The sequence below is a fragment of the Pungitius pungitius genome, chromosome 13 (genome assembly GCF_949316345.1).
Source record: "Pungitius pungitius chromosome 13, fPunPun2.1, whole genome shotgun sequence".
NCBI classification, from domain to species: domain Eukaryota; kingdom Metazoa; phylum Chordata; class Actinopteri; order Perciformes; family Gasterosteidae; genus Pungitius; species Pungitius pungitius.
This window is the reverse complement of record NC_084912.1, coordinates 5,437,751-5,465,018: the sequence shown is the minus strand read 5'-3', so window position 1 is coordinate 5,465,018 and position 27,268 is coordinate 5,437,751. Positions and strand designations below refer to the sequence as shown.

The following is a 27,268-nucleotide window of genomic DNA, read 5'->3' as shown; positions in this document are numbered from 1 at the left end:
CCAAAAAAGATTATCAACATGTCTTCTTGCAAGCTTTTCTGCTCACAATATTTGCATTCTCTCTGAATTTCCACCCAGCGGGAAAGAGAAAAGGGTGCTGATGCCGCACTGTGGGATCTGAACCACATCCTCTCAGTGCGACTCGGGAATGAAGTAATGAACAAACGAATAACAAACGCGACACAGGTATTAGTGCATGCTATTGATTCTGTGAATTGATTAAGTGGCTGTGAATAAAAAGATTGTTTTGTCGGAGCGAGACTTTCCCTCTTCTCCCTCCACATCGCTCCAACACAGCCGTAATACAGTGTGGTGTTGGAACATGCACATCTGCTGCCATTATTGATACGGTCTTGTTTTAGTACTACTACAAATTTGGGCCTTTTTTTTTCAATGCAGCCCCAATTTGCATCCTAAACGTCTGCTAAACGTGACCCATATCTGCCTGCGCTGTTATCAATACAATTTCCCCGGCCATCCTACGTTGTTTTGTGAGTCATGAAGCGGAGGGAACCGAATACGCTTTTTTTTCTCAGTGGAGTGCCAGATTGAAGTGTTCTTGTACTGCCTGTCTCCCTCAACTCGCAATCAGACGATCAGGACGACGGAGAGAAAGAGGGAGAAAAGGAGAGGGGGGTGGGGGCGGGTGATGGTGGGGCGATCTATAATTGCCAGATCAGAGAGAAATCTTTGTGTGTGAAGTAGGGCTCTTTGCGTGTCAGCATGCGAGCCAGGCGGTTCCTCTTCCTGTGTGTGAAAACATCCATGTTGGGTTTCGCGCGCCCAGTCGAGGGGGGGGGAACGTGCGGGTGTTTGTGGCAGACACACCGTTGGATGTGAAATTGGCATTTATGGCTTTGTGTGTTATAAACAAATCCATTTTTTGTCTGTTTACAGGTGCTGGCATCATAACGTGATAATACACCCCGGCGATGTTACGGCACAATGTAACTGATGTATTACACAAACACCGTATTGAACACGAGGCTTTCTCGCTGCACGTGCACACGCCAGACCAGAATTATTTGCAACCAGTCCCTGGTAGTATTAGCAGCAGGGGGCAGCTATTTCTCATATAGCCAGGAGGAGAACCGGCATCTACTAGTGTTACTCCTATACAAGGCCCCACAACCTCATTACATACCATGACATCTAATTAAAAAAAATAATTCTAAAACCATCAACGGATATTACACCACTCCCTTCACTGTTGGAAATTAGGATGGGTCTTGTTTCAGGGGTTATATTGACAATTGAAAAAGGATTCGTTTGTCTGTTTGTATTTCGGATCTGCAGTTTGTGTTTGTGTTGTCTTCCCTGACAGTATAGAGTATTTTCTCAGGATTAACCTAAATTATTTCTAACGTTAACATTAAATGGGTACTTTGACCACTTCAATTCAGACTTCCTTGCCGATCACAGCACAGAAACAGCACACGTTGAGGTTATAAAGGACACCGGAATACCAAAACAGGCAAAACATCCGTCCTTGTGTTCGCTTTTGGACACCGTTGACCATGACATACTGTACTTCTGCACAGACTGGAATATTGGGTTTGATATCCAGGTATTGTCATTAAGTGCTTCAGATTGTATTGACCCACCAGGAGTAATAATAGTTTTTGTTCCCGTTGGATCCAGTGCACTTCATCTGTGGTCCCCCAGGGGTTTACTTTAGGGCCTTCATTATCGAGCCTTTATATACTGACACTTGGACAAATGATTAACGGCAATGTGATTTCTTATTATGATGGATGATACCCAAATTTACTTTGCCCCCTAAAATGTATTTTTTGATGCATTGGCCAAATTAAAATCAGGATGTAACATAATGCTGTGTTACATCCTGATGGAGAGGACTGAAATTGCGACCGTAAGTTTAAAAACCATGTGGAAGCAATAACTAATTCAGCTTTTTAATGAAAGGCAAACTTTGAAGATTAATGTCAAAACATGAGATGGTAAAACTTATCAGGGGGGTTCTTCCTAACAAGACCATCTGACAGCTTCAGCTTGTACAAAAAACATCAGAGGTCTTACCAAAGTAATACCAAGATAGTTGACAGCATTACTCTGAAGTCCTTGGACTGGCGTCAAAGAATTAATTTTAAAGCACTACAGAGAAATCTGCTGGTATAACCTCATCTTAAACCGCAGCTTTTAGCTGCTATGCTGCTTGACTTCAAAACAAACTGACAAATTGAATTCAAGAAATAAGAAATGTGTTTAACTTTCAAAATATAACAGAGGCTCGACACGACTGTTTGCTACATTCAAATCTCTCTCGTCAACACGTTGCACATGTTTGTAGGGAACGATCCAATGAGATATAACGTCTTAATTATCAAGCTTCAGAGAAGCTGTTTCTAACTGGCTCGTATGAAAGTGAATATGCATTTTTCTAAAAAGGTACGACTATTCCTTTGAAGAATGATTAACGTTGAAGGCTGAGATTACCGAGTGATATCGCATGAAACGGAACCCAAACCCGCATCTCTAATCTTCAAGTCGCAGACTCTATTTTGGCGATTGAACTCGAATGGACGCAGCACTTCCTGCGTGCGCGCCATGCGCTGCCAGTTGAGCAGGAATCCCAGCGTCAAACCATCAAGCTTGACACATCTCATCATCAGTGGACAAACATTTCTGGGGCTGCTCCGCGAGGCCCCGTTTTGTCCCTCGGCTCTCCCCTTCCGCGAAGGCTGCCACGGCTCTTTAGTCCTCTCTGTTACATAAGGCTCCTAAAGGAGGCCCGGGGCATTAAGACGGACGCTGACTCAGGCCTCGCCTCCATCCGGTCATTTCGATTCCCCGCTCGTCGGAGAAGAAAAAGATCACCGAGGCACCCCGGCCCCGGAGTTGTGAATGAATCCAGTTTGATGGTCCTAATGGGGACAGAGATGCTCCATTAGCACAGAAGGGAAACAGAGATGGGCAACATCCAGAGGAGACGGTATTTATCCGTGTGCCTTCCATGACCGCCTCATCTGGATCTCACACGTGTCCACGTAGTCTTCACTTTAGAGGCACCCTGCTGATGTTCTTGGTGACGCTTTTTTTTTTACCACACTAGTTCCTAACGGTGTATAAATTCCCACTTGTCTGCTTGTCTCTATGTCTTGGTGCGTTAGACATTGCGTTCATTATAGAAACTTGATATCTTATTTTTCCTTCGCCTCCCTTTCAGATAAGTTCACATCCAGTTGCGTTTAGCCTATGCAGAGTGATTTGATCTCATTTAAAGTCAGGTTGAGGGTATTGTCCTCCTGTGTTGGGTTCAGCCCAGACCATGAACAATGTGAGGTGTTTTTAGAATTTATCACACTCTACATCTTACCATGTACTTTTCCTTTCAAAAGTAGATACAATTCTGGTTGTAAAGTTAACAATTTAATAGACATCAGATTAATCATCTACAACATGAAACAACACCACCTAATTTCTCCTAATAATAACATTCACACACAGCTCCTGTCATTTTCGTCCCAAATCATTGCCAAAGACAAAGAGCTTTCAAGGGGACATAGAAATAAGAAAGAAAGATGTATAGTGTATTTTCTGTCTCTGTGTCCCCCTGTGAAGTGCAGACTTCAGACGTTTCCCTCACAGTGTCTCTGTGGGCGCTGGTGTTCACACTTTGCCCTTTCCAATTTCATCTCTTTTATTTAACACCCCACCCCCGCCCCCCCCCCGCCCCCCTCACCCTCACGCGCCCACACCCATGCCCCTTTTTTGTTCATTTTCCGCTCTTTGATGTTTCCCTTATACCTGCAATATCACACTAACTTTGTCCCTTTGTCTCCCTCACGCTCACCCCGACGCACATGTGCGCTCTCACTCTCTTTCTACATCCCCCCCCCCCCATCCCCCCTCCCCCCGCCACTTCTCCAGTGTGTGGATCCCTACCAGCGAGGGGCATCCATCCACCTCTGTCTGTCTGTCTGTCTGTCTGTCCCCCTCCTCTCACATCCCTCGCCTCTCTTTGAAGTCCTCTGGTCGCAGCCCATGCCACTCCAGTTAGCTTTTATCCTCGCACGACGGAGACAGAGGAGGGGACTATATTTACACCTCGCCGGAGCATAGTCATCTCCCCTTTTGCCAAGTGACTCACTCGCGACTCATAGCTTTATTGGGGAAGTCTCACCGAACAAACAATCTATTGGGCCGCGGCACTTTCCACCCGAATCGACTGTAACTGTAACGGAAGGCGGCAAAATCCCGACTGTCCCCCCCAGCAGCTCGATGCCGCTCTCGACAATGAGGAGTCGTTCTCCAAAAAGCAATCACGCCTCAGTGATTAGCCGAGCCATGACTGAGAGCCGTTTGTGCAAATCCAGTGCCAGCGAAATAATAAAACTCAAACAGCAATTGTCCCAAAGGGCACATTTTCCGACGTTTTGAGACATTAACTGCATTTGGCAAACAGACTGAGAAAGACCTTTGTCTGAAACTGTGCACTTTGCATCTCAGACAGACACAAACACACACACACACACACACACACACACACACACACACACACACACACACACACACACACACACACACACACTGTTTGCTTGCAGGTTGCAGCATGTTGAGCAGCCTTCCACCTGCACCCTACTGAGCCTCACAGCTTCACAACCATTAGTTGGTGTTAGCAAGCACAGCCGTCCACGGCACCGCGTCCTCGGCAAACCTCAGGCGCCATTTTGACTGAATACCGCTGCTGATTTTTCCTCTTTTGGTGCCTTTTCTGTGCTAAAGTGCAGCAAAATGTGTGTAGTCGAGGTGTGATTTTCTTAAATATGCACATGCAAATGTCTGCATCAACAAACAGTAAATCCTAGCCATTAATTATGTGCGAGATTTCTTCTTATATAATAAGTGGAGGTCGTTCCTGTGACGTGGCTAACTAATCGGTGTGTGGGCCGACACTTTGATGCCTTGGCGTTGCGTTTTGGCCGTCGCCATTGTGCAGCCAGAAGCGACACAAAAGGGTGCGAACAATACAATCAACTTTCATGAACGGAAAACGCTGTGAAAGGATTAAAGCTGTGTGATAAAAATAAAATAAAAAATCACCGGACACCGCTGTGGCGTAAAGATGGTTATTCACACCTATTGGGATGTAAGCCAAGGGAAATAATAAGCAATACTCTTGAAAAATGTATGTCTCTGGATGTTGGATGATGGAAGGATATTGGGTGGATTGCCATGACATTTTGGAGAGATATCCTTTTTTTTTTTGTTCCTCAGGGCGCATATGCTAATGTGCACTGCACTACACTGTAAAGTGGTTTCGGACAAAGCCCCCGTCTTGTTTGAAGTTAACAAGACGCGAGGTGCTATTTTTAGCATAATATGGCCAATGTCTAAAACAAAACCACCGTGTCAGAATCCCTCATCTTAACAACCGTTATTGCATTCATCTTGAGTCTCAAATGCTCCTAATTACCAGCTCATTTAGAGATTCCTGTGTGGAGTAGTTGTGTGTTTTTCTCCCGCCGGGCCTTCTGTTGGTACTGTGTACTGTGGCGGCTGCTCAGTTTGAATCCCCATGACAACCTCACCAGCAGACTGTCAAAGGCCATTATCTCAAACACTTGAGCAAAGTGTCCAGCACACCCGTAGCCCACAAAGTGACAGAACACGAGTGTGTGTTTGTGGGGGTTTCTTTATGTCGGTGCAGACATTCACACCCTTTTGAGATTAGCTGCTCAGTCCATTACGACCTGCAGGCCGCGCTGGAAGGTAACTAGGGTTCAATTTTGAGATACTTTTGACGTGATTATTTTCTGCTACTTTTCTGCTCCGCTGTCATGGTTTTATATCCACAAGATGTATTTAATTGCTTTAGCCACCAAAGTAATGTGCCGCTGTGGACGGGGGGGGGCAGAAGCAAAAATGTAATGTCACCACATCGAACGGAGATGCACCTGAAAAAAATCGACATCCATTTAAGTGTAGGTTATATATATAAATATAGAATATATTCCCACGGGGAACTGAAATCCAAGCAAACCTTCCATTGCTGTTTTCGTTTTTGATTTATGAGTTTATATTTGTTTTACTTTCTGTTCAATTCCCTGAAAATGTTCTAAATATAACACTGGCTGCACACGTGTTGCTGCTGACCCGTCCCCAGCGTCATGGTGTATCACTTTGCTCCAGTGCTGGTACTGCTCCTCCAAACTGGGGAGCTGCTGTAGGTTATTCGACAAACTCGTCCAACAAGAAAGCAAATACGATTTGCTCTATTTAAGGACTAGTGAGCAAAGCTATTGTGATTGGTTACTGCCTTATGAAGTGTAGCTTTAGAATAAACATTCTAGAAGTGAGGAATAAAATGAATAATATAATATTATTTAATAATAATAAAATATCCTCTGAAAAAAGTATTTAATTATCCTGGTACTTTTGAATATGATTTTGAATGCAGGACTTTAAAATAAGCGTATATTTACGTTGTAATTGCAAAATTTTGAGAAATATCTCAATCTTTCCCTTGACAACTGCCTGCAGCATAGATGCTGAACCTCTTTTACACCTTTCACGTAAAAAAACAATAAATATTTACTGCTAATACTAATGTACCTCTCAAATAGCATGTTTACTGATTCTGACACTGCACCTACAATTTAAATGAGAACATACTGCGTATCAGGCTGGAAACTGTTGACAGTGTTTCCCATCTGCCAATAAAGCCCCAGCAACGGTCTCGTGGACCAGTATATTGGCAGCGGCGCCTCTTCTTCCTCGCTGCCTTTTGCTTGACTAAAGATAAAAGAAGCTTGAGCAGAATGAAAAAGGACACGGTCGGGGGTTCAACAAAGCATTAGAGGGTACGGCAGGACGGGTCTCTCTTCTCCTCGCGGCGGACTGATTTGATTTGTTGATATTGTCTGCAGAGACCTGCGTGTCAATGAGGGGGAGCTGGTTGTTGGAGCAGGTGAGGGAGGACGCGTCCCGAATGGGGATGGATTCACGTGACTTAAATCACCACCGTTATAACAGCTTTGACGCTGCATTCATTGAGGCCATTCACTCCTTCCTGCAACATGCTATTCCCCTCAACTTTATTGTCTCCATCGCTCCGTAGCCCAATCGTCAAACGGCCCCTTATCTGTTCGCAGTCTCTCCCCCCGTCCCGCCGTGTCCTCTGAAGTGTGCGCGGCCTGTCAGCTGGCCGTGTCCTCGTCTTGTCTCGGGTTCTGCAGGACAGGAGGGAGGCAGAAGAAGAATGTCAGCCCGCCAGTATCCAGCTGCTTCTCTCTTATTGGTATTCAGGGCACACGGAGCCGTCCTGAGTGTCTGCTGCACGTGCCAAGGAGGAATGTGGGGAAACGAGGGGATGGAGAGAGGAGAGCGGCCCCCCCCCCTCCCTGTCAGGTTTTCTGAACTAAAAATAGACTGCGTACTCCCCTTAGTTCTTATTCCCAGTTCATCCGTTTCCACACCCAGCATCCCTCCGTGAATCGACCCTTTGTTTTCCTCTAATCCCCCGTCTCTAGGTTTGGTCCAAGTAAACAGGCTCTCTGTTGCCCAATGATAAGACTCCTGAAGTGCAATGAATCTGCTAAGAGGCTTGCCTTGATGATAGATTGACCATAGGGGTGATTTCATTTAACACTACATCATTCCCGTGTCCAGCCGGCGCTGTTTAACCAGCGAAAATAAAAGCACGAGGATTAAAAACATCTAAGACAAAATCCCCTTAGTGTCTGCTGATTGCTTGTGACGAGCAAGTGTCTTTTAGTATTGTTTTATTCTAATTGTCTGTGTATGGCTGATAAAAAGATGATAACAACATATTTTTAAGTTATACGTATGAAGAAAATTGTCAAATGTTTCATTTCAGCCAATCTTTCTGAAGGTACTCCAGCTTTCTTCTTACTTCATCTACTAATTTTGTATTATCGCTGTTTGAGCGATGAAATCATGGTAGGTGGGCAGGAGGGATATTGGCTTTCAGTGGATTATGTTCTAGCACATGGCCAACCTTGGCTTAGTCATCGCGCCCACTGCCCGCCCACTAAGGAGATGAGAGTGAGAGCGCCAGAGAGAGGCCTTGCCCTAGGAACATTATCCCACCAACAGCCGGGAACACCAGATCATAGTGGATTTAGAACTAGGCAGTAATCAGAAATCAGTGTCCGCTTAAGAGACAGACACTCGGAAGAAGGTCCGAAGCTCAAAAGGGCTCCGCCGACACGACAAAGAAACCGATTGTCATCATTACTGACATAAAAAAGACAGCTATGAAAACCGAGGTAATGCAGAACAAATCACTGCGTGCACCTCGGGTCACCTTCAGAAAAGGCGCACTCTTATATCTGTTACCCTAGTATAATAATAAATAATAATAATAATTCAAAAATACATCAATTTAACAGCACTTTCTGTCTACAATTAGTAAATCGGTATGCCTGCATAGATAAGTATGAGAAGTTCCAAAAGGTCCGATGTACAAGCCAAAGGCTTGTACATCCAGTTCCTGTTTTCAACTACTATGATGCAAAGTTAATATTTTTCAATGAAAAAAGTAATCGCACTGAGCTTAAATTTGCATCAGAAGAAAATACTATATCCTTGGGGAATTGCGTGATTCTGTAAAGTGTGCATTTGCTGCATAAAGCACGAGATGACTGGCAAATCTGGAACAGAAACTGCACCAGCCAGAGCAATGTCAACCGAGGATAAATGCCAGTGTTTTTTTTTCCGGGGAGCAGGCATAGCGGCTGATTACCTCTCATACATGATTCAATGCTTGTTTTTCCCCCCGTTTTTTCCCTTGGGGGGGTGGGGGGGGGGGGGGGCGTTGAGGAGTCAGGGGAAATATTGAACATCCTTGCGCAGCAATACGCGGGGGACGATGGTGATTCTCCGGGGAAATGAAGAGGAAGGAGGCCGCGTGTTTCCAAACGCTGTAGGAGCTGATAAAAAGTTCTACTTGTGTACTTGTGCATCTGTTGGCTTTTTAAATGAAATAGTGATGGCACCAGCTGTCCGTCAAACCAGAAATCAACCGCCCCCTTCTGCAGTTTTGATTATTAGTCCTCCAGCAAGGGAATGATACTGAAGATCACGTGCTGCCAACCACGTAGAAAATCATCAAAAGGCTTTTAATGATGTGTGGGTTTTAAGAGAGACAGATGGTTATACAGGAAAATGCATGGATTACACTAATAAAGTTTCCTGGAAAGATAATTGAGTTCAGAAGAAAGCTAATTATCAGCCTGCCAAAATGATGTGTGGGCCGGGGGTTGTATTTGCGTAAGAAAGATATAAAAGAAATAAGGTGTTTCCAAGGATGACCTGTGTTTCACTCAGACATCACTTTTCTTTCACTTACCGACACCTGGTTAGACAAAGGAACCACTCACGGAGCTGTGCTGGTTCTTAGCTTCTTATTTTCAGCCTGGAAATACACAGACTATCCACTAAAATCAGTCTCTGAATAAATCACAGGCACAGCCATACATCATGCAGCTCCAGCACTGAGCTCACTTCATGGCTTCGGCAGCACATTTTGACCATTTGTTGATGAGGTAAGGAGTGACCTTTCAGAAACGTTGGCTGTTCATTCCTGATAATATGCATTGTGGCAGAATCTTTTAAGCAAAAACAGCAAAGACTGCCCAGCGAGACTTTTATTATTAGGATCGAGACCTTTGTTCCGTGGATATTTCATTCATCTTAAAAAACGGGAATCTGCAATGCTACAGCAGACTAACAGCAGGGGAGTCAAGATGTGAGTCTAAAGGTGTGAGTGTGCCTCAAAGTGAGCTCATGAGACATGCGGTGCGACGCTGTCTGAGGACAAAGCCATAATAGCTTTTTCTGTAAAGCCACACTACGTAAGTACGGGTGAAGGCCTGCTATGATATAAAAGGGCCTGGATGCAATGACTCATACATTGTGATAAATATAAACACATTTAGATATTCATTCCTTGAACTTATTTATAGAGTTGCGGGCTCCGATGTGCTTTACAAAAGGTGTTGGAAGCATTTGTGTGAATAATCAAAGGAGGGCTTGAAAGAGAAGTTCAAACCCCTGCCTTTCTTCTCCCCCCCCCCCCCTCTGCACACCTGGATATTTGCTGTGTGTGGTCGGCGGGGCGCTCGGTATCGTCAGGTGTCGCACAGACCGACATTTCAGCAACCCGATGTACGGTAAGGTGGCGGTAAGACGCAAAGATACGTGTAAAATACGCAAAAGAATTGACCTTATAAATGTCTTATGGGGAGGAAAAGGCTTTCAACAGGTTTCGGTGCGTAACACTTTAAACGGTACGGCGCAATACAGAATTCAGTTTGACTCAAGCAGGTTTGATTTAGTTCAAATGGAATACATTTTGTCATCGAACAAAAAAACAACAACGCCGATGCTGCTATATTTAAGCATGCATTAAACAAGCCGCCATGGCACTCCGGTAACCTTAAGTCGATAACACCACACGTCGCATCAGAGGTCTTGTTGTCCGCCTGCAAACATTGGCCTCACTTCCATCCATTAACAAATCAGGCCAAATCCGATTAAGCCATTAAAAGGCTCTCAGTCTCAAACTAGAGGGACATTTCAAAGCTGAGGAGGCACCGTGGTTGATCCATTTGCCATCAGTCCTGTAGCTTGCTTATGAACACCATTGTTAAACAATGCCATCGGGTTTCTCTTTTTAACAGTCTTCAGATATTATTTATTTAAAATAATGGACAAAACTGGTACATTATACAACAATTAATTAATGATATTATGTGAGAGAGGAGGCGTCAAAGAGGAATAATTAAAATCTGCAGGATTCACGGATCTTTGGAGGCTGCAAATGTCAGCGAAGCATCCTCAGGTTTCTTTAAGCTCCGCCTTCAGAGTCGTTACAAATGAAACAACCCGAGGTGTTGAAACAGCAAAGTTGGCGTCCGTCGAAAAGCCGGATGTTCCGTCCTCTCCCAAGCGCCAAGCGAACTGCAGATGCTGTCGAATTGGGCCGATCACAGGTTGGCCGAGCGTGAACCACAGCGTGCAGCAATAAGCGTTTGGTTTGGATGGAGGAGAGGCCTTCTAGCCCCGGTCAGTGCTGTCACCTCGCCATCTGCTCCTCGTGTCTCATCAACCCCCGCCGCCTGCCCGTGACGCAGACTGTCCTCCGTCCTCGCCGAGAGCCTCGGGCGTACCTGGGGGGGGGGAGGAGTGGCAGTGAAGGGGAGGTAGAGGAGGGGTGGGGGAGGGGGTGGGGAGGTCGTCTATGGAGATAAGATGCAGCTAAGGGGACGGACCACAAGACGGCGACTGGGAAAGCCGTCTGAAATCAAACGGAGCGTAGATCTGGATCGTTGATGTAACATTAGGGGTAAGCCAAGCAAACAGAGCATGACCATCTGTTGCTTCTTTTTGTGTTGTGTCTTTTCCACTAAATAATCCAAAATATATATATCGCATACTTCAGTCATTTTCTCAAACGTGAGCATTTGCCGCTTTCTCAATCTTTGGGTTGGTGTGATTAAAACTTGAGATTTTTCCTTGATCTGTAGGAAATTGTGATTTGACTTTTTATATTCCAAACCAATGATCGATGGCTCAACGTTGTGATTGGAAGGTTAATCAAAAACGACAATAAGGGTTCTCGCGATGACTGACAGCAGACGTCAAGACAAAGAACACGCACAGCAACTTCTTTTTCTTCACCCACACACAAAGTAGGACCTTTAAATGATCCCAAAGCAAAGACGAGTGTGGGAAACTTAAACATCACACGTCGACAGTGATATTTGCATTCTTGCAAGTGATAATGAAAAAAAACGAACACTGAGAGAACAATAATAAATCTCAACTCTGCTGCCTGGGGCCTGGAACAATATTGAGGAATCATACTGCCAAAAATATCACTGCATTGTACCACCTTGCTTAGTTACACAACATAAAATAACAAAGAATAATCCGATATAAAATGTAAATCACGTGACGCCTTTCTCCTATTGACGATATCTATCTATTACCCCCCCGTCATGCTTCCCTCTCAAACGCCTTTTTTTCCCCTCCCGTCACGAATGAGCGATGGCGCGCTGCCAAAGACGTCCTTGCAAAAGTGGTCGTCGCAGACGGTGTTGCTGTGGTAACTCGGAGACTTAGGATTCACGGCATCTATTCGACAACCTTGTCAGCATGAGCTCAATAACGTCCCCTACCTTTCTGCCGGGTAATTTTATTTTTTGATGCACAAGTGGTGCAGTGCTGCACAGGTGCAGCCTCGAGGGCCTGAATAACTTCAGCTGGTAACGTAACAACGTTTTGTTCTTGTTAGTTGAGCTAATGTGTTCTTTTTCTTCTTGATCCGAAGCATGTATAGGTACTATGTGTCAATGTGTTGATTGGACTTAACTTTACACAACAAACACAGCAGAGCCCAAACAGATCTACAAAATCATTTCACGTCGAACCCATTCATATTCTTATGAAAACGATGGGGAATTATTAAAATGTTATGCTTAAGCAACATTTCAGATTGATTTGTCTGACACTGCAGTGATGTACTTGTGTCCCCTTTCAATAATTAAAATAGACACGAGGAGTTTTTTTCTTCACTCTGTGTTCTGGTTTTCTAAAGGCTGCTTTGCATCACTGGGGATGTTTTGTTAAAGCTGTACTGTATGTGATTGATTTAAAAAAAAGCTTTGTGGTCAATTTATAAGCTCCATAATGGCCCTGCAAAGTGCTGTTGTCTCACAAAGGCCATTAGAGGATGTCTTTGGTCAGCATATTTGGCAGTTTTGTGCTTGATCACGTTTGTTTAATGTCTCTCATTAAAAGAGAGAGAGAGAGAGAGAGGGATTTTAGAGTATATATAAAATATTGATATTCTGATTAAGGATGTTTCAAAAGGTGTTTGAGTTCATCAGGTGTTGAGAGTTCTCCTCTAAAACTACATCTAGGTCACCGCTGCAGAGGGACACCATCTCATTGTATACAGATGCAGAAGGTAAGGGAGGGACCCTCCCACCAAACCAGAGTAATACATGTAATAAGATCCCAAAACGAACTGGAAAACAACGAAGAATGATGGTTGTGCTTTCGGATCTGCTATGAATGCAAACTCACCTTCCGATCCAACAGACATGTGCCTCGTGCCTCCATGCAGCCGCAACGTAAACCTTTAAAGGCTTGTGTTAAAACAGCTTTGATCCCCGTTAAAAGTAATTGAACTTGAATCTGCAATACATATCTTATTTGCTTATTTACAACAGTCGAACCGCCATGCTCACGCAGCCACGCGTTCTCCTCAGGCAGCTCTCGCACCGCCTTGGGCTTTAAAAAGAACTTTAAAAAAAATCTATTAACCGTATTTATATATATATATACGCTTTCATAACACGTGTCCTTTGTGTGCATCTCTGAATTCTGTCTGACTGCAGTGTTGCTTGATGATTGCCGTGTGATGCAGAGTATCCGTGCTCCTCATGCAGACACACTTGTCCTCAGATAACACCGTCGACGCCGTAGCGCTCTCCTCAGAATGTCTGGTGCAGTAACATTCACCCATCGCAGCACCGGCAATGGCACCGAGGGAGGGGGGGAGGGAGAAGAATGAGAAGGGAGGAAAAAAAGAGAGCTTTTAATTGAGTTAGCTCATCAGTGAGGTTTTCTACATTTGCACAGGCAGAGAGAAAATAGAATAAACTGCAGATGAGTTTCCAATTAAACGATGAGACATGCTGCTGTCAGAGAAAGACCAAATGTAAATTCATTTAGGAGATTGTGATTGAGGATAATCTCACCTTTGCAGTATGTGAACTAAACTAGTGGATGCTCCCAATTGGCTGTTTGTTGATGCATTGCGATGGGTCCCTCAGCCTCTAAACACTCATTTGTCTTCACGGATTTAAATGGTATGCAACTACCATCTAATTAAAGCCGTTTGAAGAATAAGGTTGAGCTCATCCAGGACTGAGGATTCCTCCCGCCATTTTAATCTAGGTCAACGGTAGCGACGGATAGCATACTATGTCGAGGAAAGAGACAATTCAATGCAACCGGTGGGTTGTGCAACACCCTCGATGCTCTCCAGCTGGCATGTAGTAGCCTAAGATCTTCAATCCATAGCAGTTTACAGCACGTATCTTCGAGCAAAGCCTCCTCCCACAACTGGTTTTATGATGTCTCGTGAACAAAAAGGATTTTGTGGTTCTCCCACGACACAAGTCATCAGTCCACCTGCACAAGTTACTTGTTAAGCCAGAACAACTTCTTGGTTGCAGGTTTTAACCACTACTTACGTCCCGGAGGGTCGATGCTACGCCTCCGCGATGATCCTGTCGGCCCGGGGACTTAACTTCAAACGGTCGATGTGAGCAGCCTACTTCAAGCCGTTTTAATCGGCTGCTGTGGACCAGCACACACAACTGGCTCTCAACCCATATACCTACACACACAGACACACACACAGACACACACTGAAGGCAGTGAACCCCTGAAAGCTCTCAGAGACAAGTACTCAGAAATCCGTCAGTCCAACAATCTTACAAATTGTATTTACTTTACATCACGGATCCACTATTCAGCCTAAAAAACACGATTACCAAGACAGAAAAACCCAATTTTTCTCTCTCCTATGGTAAATGGTAAAGTTCACTTTAAAAACAAACAACACAAACCACACGGAAGCTTTCAAATATCTGATCCTTTTTATCAGCTGGCTTTTCTCATTATAAAATAAGGGACTTAAGGTGCACTTAACAGCAGCTAAAAAGAAATCTAACATGCCAGCATTGATTTAGAAATGGTATTTTTTTTCTTCTTTTTTTTTTTAGCTCCAAATGGTGCTTCAGAGGATTCTGATTGCACCCTGAGTGCCCGCACTGATAGTCTCTGAAGTGCTCGGAGCCGTGTGCCGGAGCTCCGTGTGTGCTTGTATCTGGAGCTTTTGTTACTCACTTCATACGCACTGAGTCCTGTGCCATCATTATTCAATGATTCACACTGTGCAGCCAAAACACTCCCCCTTATCTGTCAGGAGGCTGCAGAGACACAGTCAGACAGCTCTGGGTGGGTGGATGGGTTAGAGGGGAGGGGGGTGGGGAGGGGGAGACAAAGACAGAGACACTCTCTCAAGAGGGAGGCGACTTTCCTCCCTCTCCCTCTCCCTCTCTCTCTCTCGCGCAGCATGCAGCGCGCACACAGAGCGTCCCGACTTCAAGCGCTCCACATCCCTAATGTGCACGCTGGTGGCATTTCGCCGTGCGTAGGCGGTGCCGGGTGGTTTGCAGGGAAGAGATGGGGGAGGGCGTGCGCGTCAAGTATTGATCACTCGTGCTGCTGTCCCCGTGTGCTCCGTGTCTCGCGGTGCCAGCCGACTCTCAGTGAGGCAGAGGCCACGGGAGGCACAGTTGGTGAGGCGCACTTGTTCAACGGGGAGACGTGGAATTGCAATTCATTTGGAGAGGAATGTTTTAATACACAGCTAAAGGACCGATGCACGCAAATAAATGAAAAGGAGGCCATTCACGTTTTTGTTTTTATGCTACATTCATTATATAATGATGCATTCAAAGTATGTCTGGTTGGATTTTGACCCGGTTGAATTCCTTACTGGAGTTGAATTCACATCTGTATTTTTAGAATCACACGTATCCTCCAACTTTAACTACTGTTGGTAAGAAAAACCTCACTGTCTTGTCCTTAAACTGTGCGACTTCAACATTTTCCATTGGGCTTTTGATCACATAATGAAAGCCTCTTTGAAAGATTCATTGTTTTTCATTCAACCGTCACAATAATTCAGTCAGTGACTTAATTACATTTCCCAGGACGACTTATAACAAAGTTGTGAACGTCTATGATTGCGGCAGTGCCGCTTATTAAAGATGATCTTTGTGGCTGCAGTGCTTTATGGTTTATTAAGAGTCCCGCCGGTGAAGACATCGGTGTGAGTAAAGAACGATCCAGACATCAGATACCTGTGAATAAGAAAAAGTGACCAATAAACAAAAGAAAAAAGAAGTTACTATGGATTTTTCCACTAACCTATTGAAATTGGGTAAAACGCCCACCTGATTCACAGTCCTCAATCTACAAGGAAATATTTTGAAAAGGCAGATCGACCGTGGCGGAAATAATCCAAAAATATTTTTTCTCTTTTAATTCCTCAATCTCTCTCCCTCTTGTTGGGGCTGCAATCGTCCTCGAGCAGTTCTTAGCTACTGCTTTTTCCTGTGCTCCATCATTGTCAATTAAGCTCCAATCCCAAACTGGGATGATTTTTCTTTTTTAGCTCCAAGGTATTTTACTAGCGACAAGCTTTCATTACAACACACCGCTTCAGTACTATAGCTCACAAACTGCCAAACGAGAGTAGACACCCCGATTTACATATCAAACCCCGATTGTTAATCGGAAGGGTTCCTCTCCTGTCAATATGGCCGCAGGCAATCATTTTCACCCACACAATCCTCCCAAGTAGAACCAATTGTGTTACCTTTACCATATGAGCTTCACAGATAGGTCCATGTACCAAGTAAGGAGCATTTTATCCCTTCATTGGTTCATGCTCAACGCTGCAAAACGGACCATTTCAGTACAGAAAGTGCTTCACGGGTGGAGGCTCATGCAGCAACGTGTTTTGTATGCTTGTTGTGTGTGCCTGAGTGCTCGGAACACTCGTGCACACATTTTCCATGTGTGTATTTTTTGCACTGAGGGGAGAGTTTGGGGAGATATCTTGACCTCCAATCAGGGCCACGCTCTACCCTGTGCTTTGCTTCCTTCTGCGTTTTACCTGGAAACAAAAGGCCGCCCCGTGTTGCCATGCCGAGGCCCTCGAGACGGACGACTCCCGGTGCGTGGCTGTTTTTGTGCGTTTTCATGTGTGTGCAGCTTTTGGTTCCAGTTGGTGACTAAAGTAGATGCCGAGCGCTAAACACATGTGTCTGACTGACATGTCGTCTGAGTGGCTTTTGTGAATTTTTATTCTCTGCTCCGTAAAGCTCGGATGTGTGTTTCCAGACACCATGGATCATAACAAGCAATGTCATTGCTGGAGTGCTGAAATTCAATAGCTGAAGCAGAATTTAATAAGAAGAGCAGCTTACTGCAGGTTGTTGCTGACAAATTACACAAATCGAAAAAAATTCCTCAAAGGAGAGGCAGAAATCGGGAAAGAAGCGATGGTCCGGGAACATGTTTGTATCCGTACATGTTGCTTTCTGTCTCACACGCACCACCTTCCCCCTGCTAACGCAAGTTAATGAAAGCTCTCCTGTGACTCCTTCCTTCTCTCTCTCCTCCGCTGTCTCCGTTTGCCCAGATGGAGGAGGTAATAGCGCGCATGCAGGATGAGAAAAGCGGCATCCCCATCCGAACGGTGAAAAGTTTTCTAACCAAGATCCCCAGTGTTTTTTCAGGTAAGGTTTTTCTCTTTGTCTGCTCTGTTCTGTTTCGCTCTTCTAATGTTTCCTCCGCTCTTTCCTCTCCTCCACGTTGCTCCCACCCACTAAGTGCCCCGACTAGTACTCTGGGTTCTGGCCAAACAAAACACTAAAAGTATTTTACATTTCACCACCAGCAGTGCCTGAAAGTCAACAGGATCTTATGGGATGTTTGAGCTGTGCAGCCTACAATGTGAAAGAGTCCAGGCTGGAGTGGTTAAGCTATAAGAGGTTATTCAAGTTAAACACTACATTCAGAAGCTAAGAGGAGTTAGGTCATCATCACTGTCATGCCCTATATACAGAAAAATAAACACAGTATGAAACCAACGGCATTACGCAATCAAATTAAAAGCTTACAGCGGCTTATAAAGTTAGAGCTTTACAATGCAACGGCATCAAAATCTTATTAAATATTAAGGATTTATAAATAATCCAATAATGCAAGAAATTCGTCTGTGCATAAAAAAACCCTCCTTTTTGCATAACGGCGACGCAGCATCAACAAATGCCAGAACCGTGCTCCACTAGAACACTGCTAACTAAGACCCACGCCTGGCTCCTCCCAACGAGTGACAAAGCCCTGTTAGACACGGGAGGCTACGATGAGGCTGAATGGTTGTCAGGGAGTACCAACATATAGACACAGCTGAATTTGAATGGGCTAACTTTGACGTCAGCTGTGTGGCGCGTAAAGAGCAGCTCACGCACAGCAATTTTCCTGCTGTTTGTTTCCCTCTTTCAAGTGTTCTCCACATTGTTTATCTCTCTTTCAGGCTAAACCGATTCATTATTTTACATCTGGCAAAAGCATCCAATTAGATCCATTCCTCCACTCCCTTTTTCATGAGATATTGTGCAAAGTACAGCTAACGAACGGCTTATTCTTTTTCAGCTTAGACCTAAATACAGTTTTATAGTTACACTTAGTCACACGTCGTAATGTCTAAAACCCTTTGGACGTTGAGCTGCGCGTGATGCTCTTTGCCTGTGTTCTGTTTTGCTGCAGCAAACATCCAATTAGCATCCCGTGTGTCATTTTTCTGTTTGTACATTCTGATGCACACACATGGCTTACACCCACACCGGGACACACGGAACCAGACGCACAGCCAAATCTGTGGGCACAATATTAATGAATTCAGACAAACGGGCTTTTTTTAGAAGATTACCTTACACATCCCCCTATGAGCTCCATCTCAGGAATTGGGTCAACATCCATAGTGTGAAAACGGAGCTGTGTTAATGATGTTAATCCATAAAATATGTCATCTGGTTATGAGGGAGGACAAGGAAGCACAGCAAGACAGACAAGATTGATGGATGGAGAGACATCGACAGGCATGAATTCCCTCATGTCTCCATTCTCGCACCTTTTTTTCCCTTCCTTCTGTGGCTCTTGTCTCCTCGACATACCTTCACATGTCAGCATGACGTACAGTAATAATAGCTTGGGAAATATATATTTAGCCAGAGTGCCGAAGTTACATGTTGTCACGAGGTGTGAAAAGGCCCCGGGGGCGGAGGAGGCTGTTATGTCTTCCTGAAATGTGAAAAAGACTTAGATGAACTGCAGAAAGACATCCATCATACGAAATATTGTATTTTCACACATGAAAGGAATGTAATCTTAATGCTTTAAATTAAAATCATCTAAAAATAATGATTTAGTAGCAGGTAATGGTAATCATTTTAGTGCTTTTACAGCAGATTTTTGCATGTTGACATTTCATCTGCTCTGCTCCTCAGAGCCTACTCCACCCGGCTAACATCTCACCTTTTGTAGGCGACAGTTGGAAATGTCCTTGGTGACGTAACCTGGCACCGACCTGTCGTAAGGTTTAAATGCATAAAAGAACCACATACATTTGTTATTATTGCATCAAGGCTTTTTGCCTTTTGGCAGGAATCTCTATTTCATTTCAGGTCACAAATGACCTTTGTGTTGTTTGGTTCCGGTTTCGACACAGTGACAATGATTAGAGCCCAAACTGAACTCATAAGTGTCTTTTTTATCCAGTGTGTGGGGTCAATGCAGCAAGAGCGCTAGCGTGGAGAGGGTGTCAGATAAGAAAATTTGGTAATGAATGGCCTATTACCCGCCCACATAGTGCAAGGCGAGAGGAGTGCACTGTGATGATGGGGGTGGGGAGGGTGGGGGGGTGATTGTTTTTGCCTTTCATTTCCAGAATGTGTACTTCAGGGATTCCTATTGATGAACTTTCTTGCTTTTATAGGTTCTGAAATTGTACAGTGGATGATCAAGAATCTGGACATTGAAGATCAAGGTACGAGGGGCTGAGCTGCACATGTCAAACAGCATGATGCTCACAGATTGTATTTAAATATGTATAGATTTTATGTTAATTAGTATCTCCAATGATCTCATAATCTCTGAAACCCATTTTGAGTTAAAATGCCATAATCATAGATGAAAAGATTATAGCCTAACTTGACTGAGAATTAGCAGGTTTCAAATTCCATCCATAATTACACTTCGGTCTTAGACAAACAGCTAAATCGGCACCCATTTGATGCCAGTTTTCAAAAATCTAAACAAATATTGGCTAAAAAACAGATCTCCGTCACTGCTCACAAGGAGGAGTGGGTTGACCTTTGAACCCTGATCAAGAATGGTGTGAGAATCTGTTAATATTTACGATACACTTATTCGATCAATTGATGCTGAAGATCTGAAGTTCACAGTTTTGCATCTTTCTTGTTCATGATTCTCATTTTGCTATAAAGCAACGCCAAAGTCATTGAATCGAGCCACGTAGAATGACTCAAAAGTGTGCGTCTTTGTGAAAAATGCAAAACCGGCTGCTTGCATTCAATTCACAACGCGGGGAAACACGCTCATACTGCACTGCCGGTTCGTGTTTATCCGTATACAGGAGTGTTTGTGTGTGGGTTTTGCGTATCACTGTTTGTCTGCTCTTGCCTCAGTATTTATAGTTCAGCCGGCTCCTAGTTGTGATACTCTGCTGACTCATCCGCTCGCATCCACCCCTCTGTGTGTTGTTTCATTTCGACGTTCTGCCTGTCTTTTTCCTACATATGTCAATTGTGCGTTTGTATCCGAAAGGTCAGAAAGGCATGCTCTTAATTTATGTGTACGCGTGTGATATTTTGGGATGCAAGGAGGTTTGATCATGACCAAACCATTCTGCATTGTTTTTGCAAAGTTCTCGGTTTCAGTCATTTAAATTTATGCTCTTCCTCATGCCTGAGGAGGCACCGTGGTTAATAATGTATCTGTAGGGCTCTCAGATGACAAAACAAAAACAAAATGGGGTAAACCATAAAAAAAAACAAAAAAAACAATCCCTGTCAAATCACTTCTTCTTAATTGGCTGCAACTGGACAAAATGCTTATTTTTGTTGCACTATTCACTGAGTCATTCCCCTCAAATGAATGTATTGTGTTACATTTTGCATCCCCCTCCTAAAGTAAACAATGATGATATTCAAGATCATAATGGTCAGAACGTTCCACTTTGTGAAGGGTTTGAAGACAGGTGTAAGCAGATGTTCTTTGTCCTTTTACACTAGTTTTCCTTTTATTGAAATGAAATGCAATTTAATATGTAAAGGCAGATTAGTATTTATATCATAGTTGACCGTGGATTGGGAGTTTTTTTTTAAGCTGCAGATAATATACTGAAACCCTTCCTTTGGAATCTCCGGTTCTATCCTATGAGCCGATGCAAATACATTACATACATACTCTTTTCACGATACTTTTGTTACAATTCAGCTGTTTCGTTACAAATCATTGCGCTTCATTGTAATTCAAAATGGAGTTGTTTTACCTGGCTTGGGAAGTACTGGAACTAAGTGCTTACCACATCAAGGGTGGCACATGATGGGCGTATTATTGTGGAGTTCAGACATCTTTTCAAAGAGACCGGAAAACTTTGAGAAGCTAAATGTGAATGAGGAGCCGCCGTATGAAAGATCTACATACAATGTTGTGTACAATATTTCAGGTCTGCTCTTGTAAAAATAGGTATATAGCTTCTTCTTTCTGGTGATACGAGATTCTCCGATGAATCATGGATTAAATTAAAAAACAAGTTACTCCTGTTTACATCACCCAAATAATGACATCCCATTAGACAACAGCATTATATACTGTGGCATGCCTCCAGTAACAGTGCAGTACCTTAAGCCAGCAAAGAAGGGGAGGGATATTTGATCAGAAACAGCCGCATAGGTTCAAAATTTAATGGACTATGGGTGATTCAGTTAATTACAGTATGAATTAGCTATATAATCATTTTGATCAATCCCAGCAGGCTGCAGCTCTTCTCACCTGAGAGCTGCAGATTGGTTAAATAGAGTCTATATTGTATAATCTCAGGAATTGCAGGTTTGGACCCAAAATGCAGATGAACTGATGAGGAGAAAGCACCAAGAGCTCAATGCTGAATTGACAAAATTAAAAAGGGTCAGAGTTGAAAAACAAAATTCGAAAAACATCCAGAACGCTAAACAACGGGAAGAACTAAACACGACGAACAATGACTGGAACAAAAGATGACAAACTTGCAAAAGACAATTGTTTACTGAGGTAATAATCAAGCGAGTCGTAGGGTAATTGTCTAATAGAATTAAATTAAGTTCGACCTCTTTGGACCCTTTTTAGAATCGCCTCCTGCTGGCCACTAGGAAGAATGCAGGTTTAACGCACTTCCAAATTAGCTTCACTAACAGCCTCAGAACCGTTGGGTTCCCCCCTGGTAGCTTTCGTATTGCCCTTAACTCTAAGCAAGGGTCACTTTTTAGATATCCAAGCAAATGCTAAGAGTTGCATTTGAAATATTCAGGTTCTCTCTTTATATATAGTTTAAAAATTTAAGTACAGAAGCTGCCGAGGCTCTGAATTCAGTTTCACTGGGACGTTAATACTTTTTAAATGTCAGAGCTGCAGTGAAAAACAGTTCATCGCTATGCTTTCAACACATACATACATACATGAGCAAAAGTAGTTAGGCACATGAATATTTAGATCCCTGTGGGGCGAATAATGGTTGTCAAATTGCAGCAATCAAAAACACTTCAAACAACTAAACAACACCAGATGAATAAAATTGTCAAATCCACCACAACATCGTGTATCTTTGCATTATTAAGAGGGTGAATTGCTTATGGAAGCGCGCTTAATCCGCTGAGTGGAACACAAGGAAAGGGTAAAATGATCATCACTGCAGGGTACACACTGTTCTGTGTAATGTTCCTGCACTGCTCCTGACTTCTTTAAGCCTCCTCCTCATCCCACTCGAGAGTCGATCTTGAATTGTTTAGCAGTCGGACCATCCTCCTGTCCACTACCACCCTGGCGTACAAAAGATGAGAACTTTCCTTAAAAAAAAGAAGAAGAAACAAATGGATTTATAAAATAGTGTCAGCATTGGTCTCCTTAATCATTCAGTTGTACATTCATGAATCCTCGTCCTCATCAGCTTATTAAAAACTAGCGTCGGAACAAGTATTCAAAACCCGGACGTAAAAGTGCAAATACAAGGATATGAAAAAAGAGAGATGAAATCCTTCTTCGGTGGAACTGCTTACACCTCAACGATTCGCCATGCTGCTCTCACCACATGACGTGTAATGTCCTGTAGCAACAGCACACGCCTGTGTAGCGTAAACAACAACATTGTAAACATTACTACTAAAAAACAGAATCCCTTCTTTTGTATTCAGATGACCCTCAACTGGAGGAGAATCCTCCCACACTCCACTTGGCAGGGCTCCAAACGGCTGGCTGAAATCCAACAGTGTTTTCCCCGACCCGTCTTGACAACTTGACTAATTCCAGTCCAAGGTTTAGTCAGCTGTAGAGCTTGTAGAATGTCAAATGGAAGCCTAGAAGCTCCCTTGCTGCCGATTGGTCTTTGTAGGACACGTGAGCGACAAAACAAAACAACGTTGGTTTGATCTTTTATTCATCATAGTTTGTATCAGAGGTGGAAGGGGAACACAATGATTTAACTCAAGTAAATGTACTATTGCTTAAAATAGTGTGTAAATAATAACTTGGGTAAAAGGAAATGCGTTACATTTTTGCAAGGCACTATACTACTTAGATCTAATCAATAAGCACATACGGCACAGGATCCAAACCAAACGTTGCACTATGCGTCGTGTTGCATAGAAAGTATAATTCATTAAAAATGTACCACTGGCTTCCTCAGTGCAGCATCACAGCGGATAAGTAGCGACCACATAAGAGAGCTTCATCCGACAATCACCCCCCCACGACTGACTCTTCCAAATCAAAAGTAGAAAAAAAATACATCCCCAAAGAAGAGACCCAGGACATGTCAACGATATAAACAACACCAAAAAGCATTAGCCACAGCGAAGGAGAGACTCGGTCGCCTCACGCCGCCACTAAGTTGCTTGGCAACGTCTTTGCGGCAGGAAAGTGGTTGTCGTCATCCGGCAGAGGTCAGCGATGTGTCGACGTACTCGGGTAGCGGCGACCTCGAAAGTCTCGAGCATTGCAAAGTCCGCCACAGTTCTCTCCCCCTGTTCAACTTTTCTAGCAGTTGGTCCTTGATCGGTCTGTGGTGGGGTCGGCCAGAGGTCACCTCCCTGTATGCAGAGCTCCGCCCTCCTGCTGCTGCAGACCTACTCTGCTTCGGCTGCACATTTAAATACTTTATTCCTTTCCATTCTTACCCCTATAATAGCAGATAATCTCACTAGTTGTTGTGTAGGGGAAGGCAAACTCCCCCCTCCCTGTCCCACATATGTAGGCTGTCTGAATTTCATCTGACAAACTATCAAAAACATTTTTAATAATTAAAAGGATGTATTGATAATTGGGCGTTGCTTGGAAATATCTGTCTCTTATAATAACCCATGTGTTCTGTGAAAAGACGGCAGATGACCTACAAAAGCAGACTTTTTTTAACACAAAACACAGACATAATAATCACACCAACATATAATATACAGCAGATCAAATACATGTGTAATACTATTGTTGTAAGAAATACTGCAGTGGAAAATGAGGAAGGTGTGTGTGTGTGTGTGTGTAAGTAAACAGGTTTAAATAACTTATGATTCATCATTTATTAATTGACACACACACACACACACACACACATTCACATCAGCATCCTGACCCCTCAAAGCTGTCACAGTCACCACTGTGCTAAAGGAAAAGCCAATATGTTCATCTCACACAAGCAAACACCCGGTGCGTGTGGATTTATCGATGTGTGTCTGTTCTAGAGAGACAAAGTGCAGAGATGTGGATATTTTATTCATGCCAACAGTGAGCTCCCATTAAAGCGCTCATAACTCGGCCTCTTTAGACCCTGTCAAGCATTTCAGCCATTACACCTGTTGGCTTATTAGTGTGTTAAGATCTCGGTTCCCCCGGACGACTGCATGCAGTTTTCGACACCAAACTTTCAATCATCACAGCAGAAATAAAGAAGGAGCCCTGCGAGTATGGAACAACCAACTGTGCTTTTGTCAAAGAACACAACACACACACACACACACACACACACACACACACACACACACATTTAACTGAATATGAATACATGAATACATGTTGACACCATGAAGGGGTTACAGGTTGAGACCAGCGGGGGGTAACTGGTGGCAGATGAGACACACAGTCGATGATGATTACATGTTTTCATTATCTGATGGTTTTAAATCAGGGAGAGTCAATCATGCGCTGTGGTGCGCCGGAGGGAACCGGGTTTCCACTCCAACCAAGCACAACACCAGGTGATCTGACTGATGAGTTCCGCCCCCTCCAGCTGATGGTGGGCTAATCAGCAGGACCCCCCTGCTGGGCTGTTTGGTTGGATCGGAGACCTGCCTCTCCTGTCAAAGCAGCGAGAGACAGGAAGAAAGGGTTTCCATTCCCCTTTGACCGACCTTATCCTTTATCGTCTTTAATTCCTCATATCCTTTGGCTATTTTATCCGCCTTGTCCCAATTAAGCGGTGTTTATTCTCATCAGTCTGTCAACAGTTAAATTCGACCCGGGGATGAAAAACAGCATGTCGCCTTTGAGATGCTGTGATGAGGAACATTGAGAAAATCTTCTTTTGATGATCTTTTAAAGGACCGAACAAACCGAGCATTTAGAGATAGATACATAAAAAAAGTATCGCCATGTCACCCTGACCCTTTAGAGCACATGATAACAGGATACAGAGAACATCTGCACGACGGTTGACAGTGTTGTTGAATTAAACTTTTCTTTTAAATCCCAAACCATACTTGGATTGATAGATGTGTTTCCATGTACAGTAAATTAAGGTAACGTTGTATCTGCTGAAGTACAATATTACCTGGAAAAAGCACACAAAGCACCAGAGTACTTTGAGTTGTAAATTGACTTTATTTCTGTTCCTTCTCAGTGGAGTCTCTTCACCTTGGAACTCTGATGGCTGCACATGGTTACTTCTTCCCCATCTCAGATCATGTCCTCACTCTCAAAGATGATGGCACTTTCTATAGGTTTCAGGTAAGAATACCATTAGTAATATTCTGATTCTTATGTGTGTAGATGGGTCCTATTAGAGCTCTAAAGCTTTATAAAAAGGGCAATGTTTAAAAATGACAGAATAAGAGGAAAGGCTTCACACAGAATCATTTTTTTTTTTCCTCCTACACCATTGTTATCTTGCTACATGGATTAATCTAAAGTGATGTGATTTACTAACCAGTTGGCAGGAGATTTCTAGGACAAATACATTATTTTTGTATTTCTCCTAGAAAACTATACAAATGACGCTCTCTGCAGCACGTTTTGTTTAATTGAATGAGCACAAACCTTAATTGCTCTCCATCGAGACCCCAAGTGATCATAGGGTGGTTTTTTTTTCCTCCACTCGCACTTCTAATGCGACCTACACTCTCTCGTTTCAATCTATGCAGCTGTCTACACCATTTCACTGTTCACCACTTCAGTCCAATGTTTCATTCCTCGAGCGCACGCTCATTCGTGAGCACAAAAAGACGCGATGCCGACGGGTACGGAGGTGAGCTGTGGACAGGGAGACGGACGCAGGGATGCGCTCATGCACGCTACCGATTACATCATCAAACAGAAATACGTCCTGACATTCTAAAAGGTCCTTCCTTGTTGTAAAGTACAAAAACTTCACGACGAATCTCAAGTCGCGATGAATCTTTTAAAGCGCCTCCGTGTAATTTGCTCGGGTCAAAGCGGTGATCAGGAGTCCGCGTGCCTCGCGGTTCTTACAGCTTCATGCGTAAAGACCATCACTCTGGCTGCTAATTGTGGAATTGACGGTTTTAGTGATCCAGCAGAGAGTGAGCGGCTCACAGCCAATGTAAATAAAAGCCCACGGCAGCAGGCTTTCCCCCCCCCCCCCTCTCAGCGCGTAATCTGGTTCCATCCGAGGCCGGTCGGGTCCATACGTCCACACGCAGGGTCGCGACCCGCGCCTGTCTGCTGCCCGCGCTCGCTGAAAGGAGCTTATGTGCTTTAGACGTAGCGTTCGACCCCATTGTTAGGCAAAATATTTCACCGTGACAGCTGCAGAGACGTGACTCGCGTGGCGGTGCGCACACTTTGACTCCAAACGACACGCGCGTGCTTCCCGGAGAGGTGAAGGTTTTCTGTGTAGTGTGGTCGTGTTAATGACCTCTTTTTTCCCCTTCAGACGCCATACTTTTGGCCATCGAACTGCTGGGAGCCAGAAAACACAGACTATGGTGAGAGAGAGAGAGAGAGAGAGCTGCCCTTTTTCAGTCTAATCCCGGGTTCTTGGTCCTGAAGAGAGTCGAACGCTGCACACACCAGTGATGCCATTACTGCCAAAAGCTCCAACACAAACGATGCAACTGCAGTAGGA

The 27,268-nt window shown here is 43.9% G+C and overlaps 1 protein-coding gene across 3 annotated transcripts in view; it reads left to right on the top strand.

Annotated features, from left to right (window-relative positions):
• The window catches only part of rgs7a (regulator of G protein signaling 7a), a 40,947-nt gene that overhangs the window by 6,390 nt on the left and 7,289 nt on the right, over positions 1–27,268 (top strand). For all 3 annotated transcript variants that reach the window (XM_037464814.2, XM_037464815.2, XM_037464816.2), the window contains exons 3-6: positions 17,279–17,375; positions 19,637–19,687; positions 25,805–25,911; positions 27,077–27,128. In XM_037464814.2, coding sequence (XP_037320711.1) covers positions 17,279–17,375; positions 19,637–19,687; positions 25,805–25,911; positions 27,077–27,128 — 307 coding nt within the window. The remainder of the gene's footprint in view (positions 1–17,278; positions 17,376–19,636; positions 19,688–25,804; positions 25,912–27,076; positions 27,129–27,268) is intronic.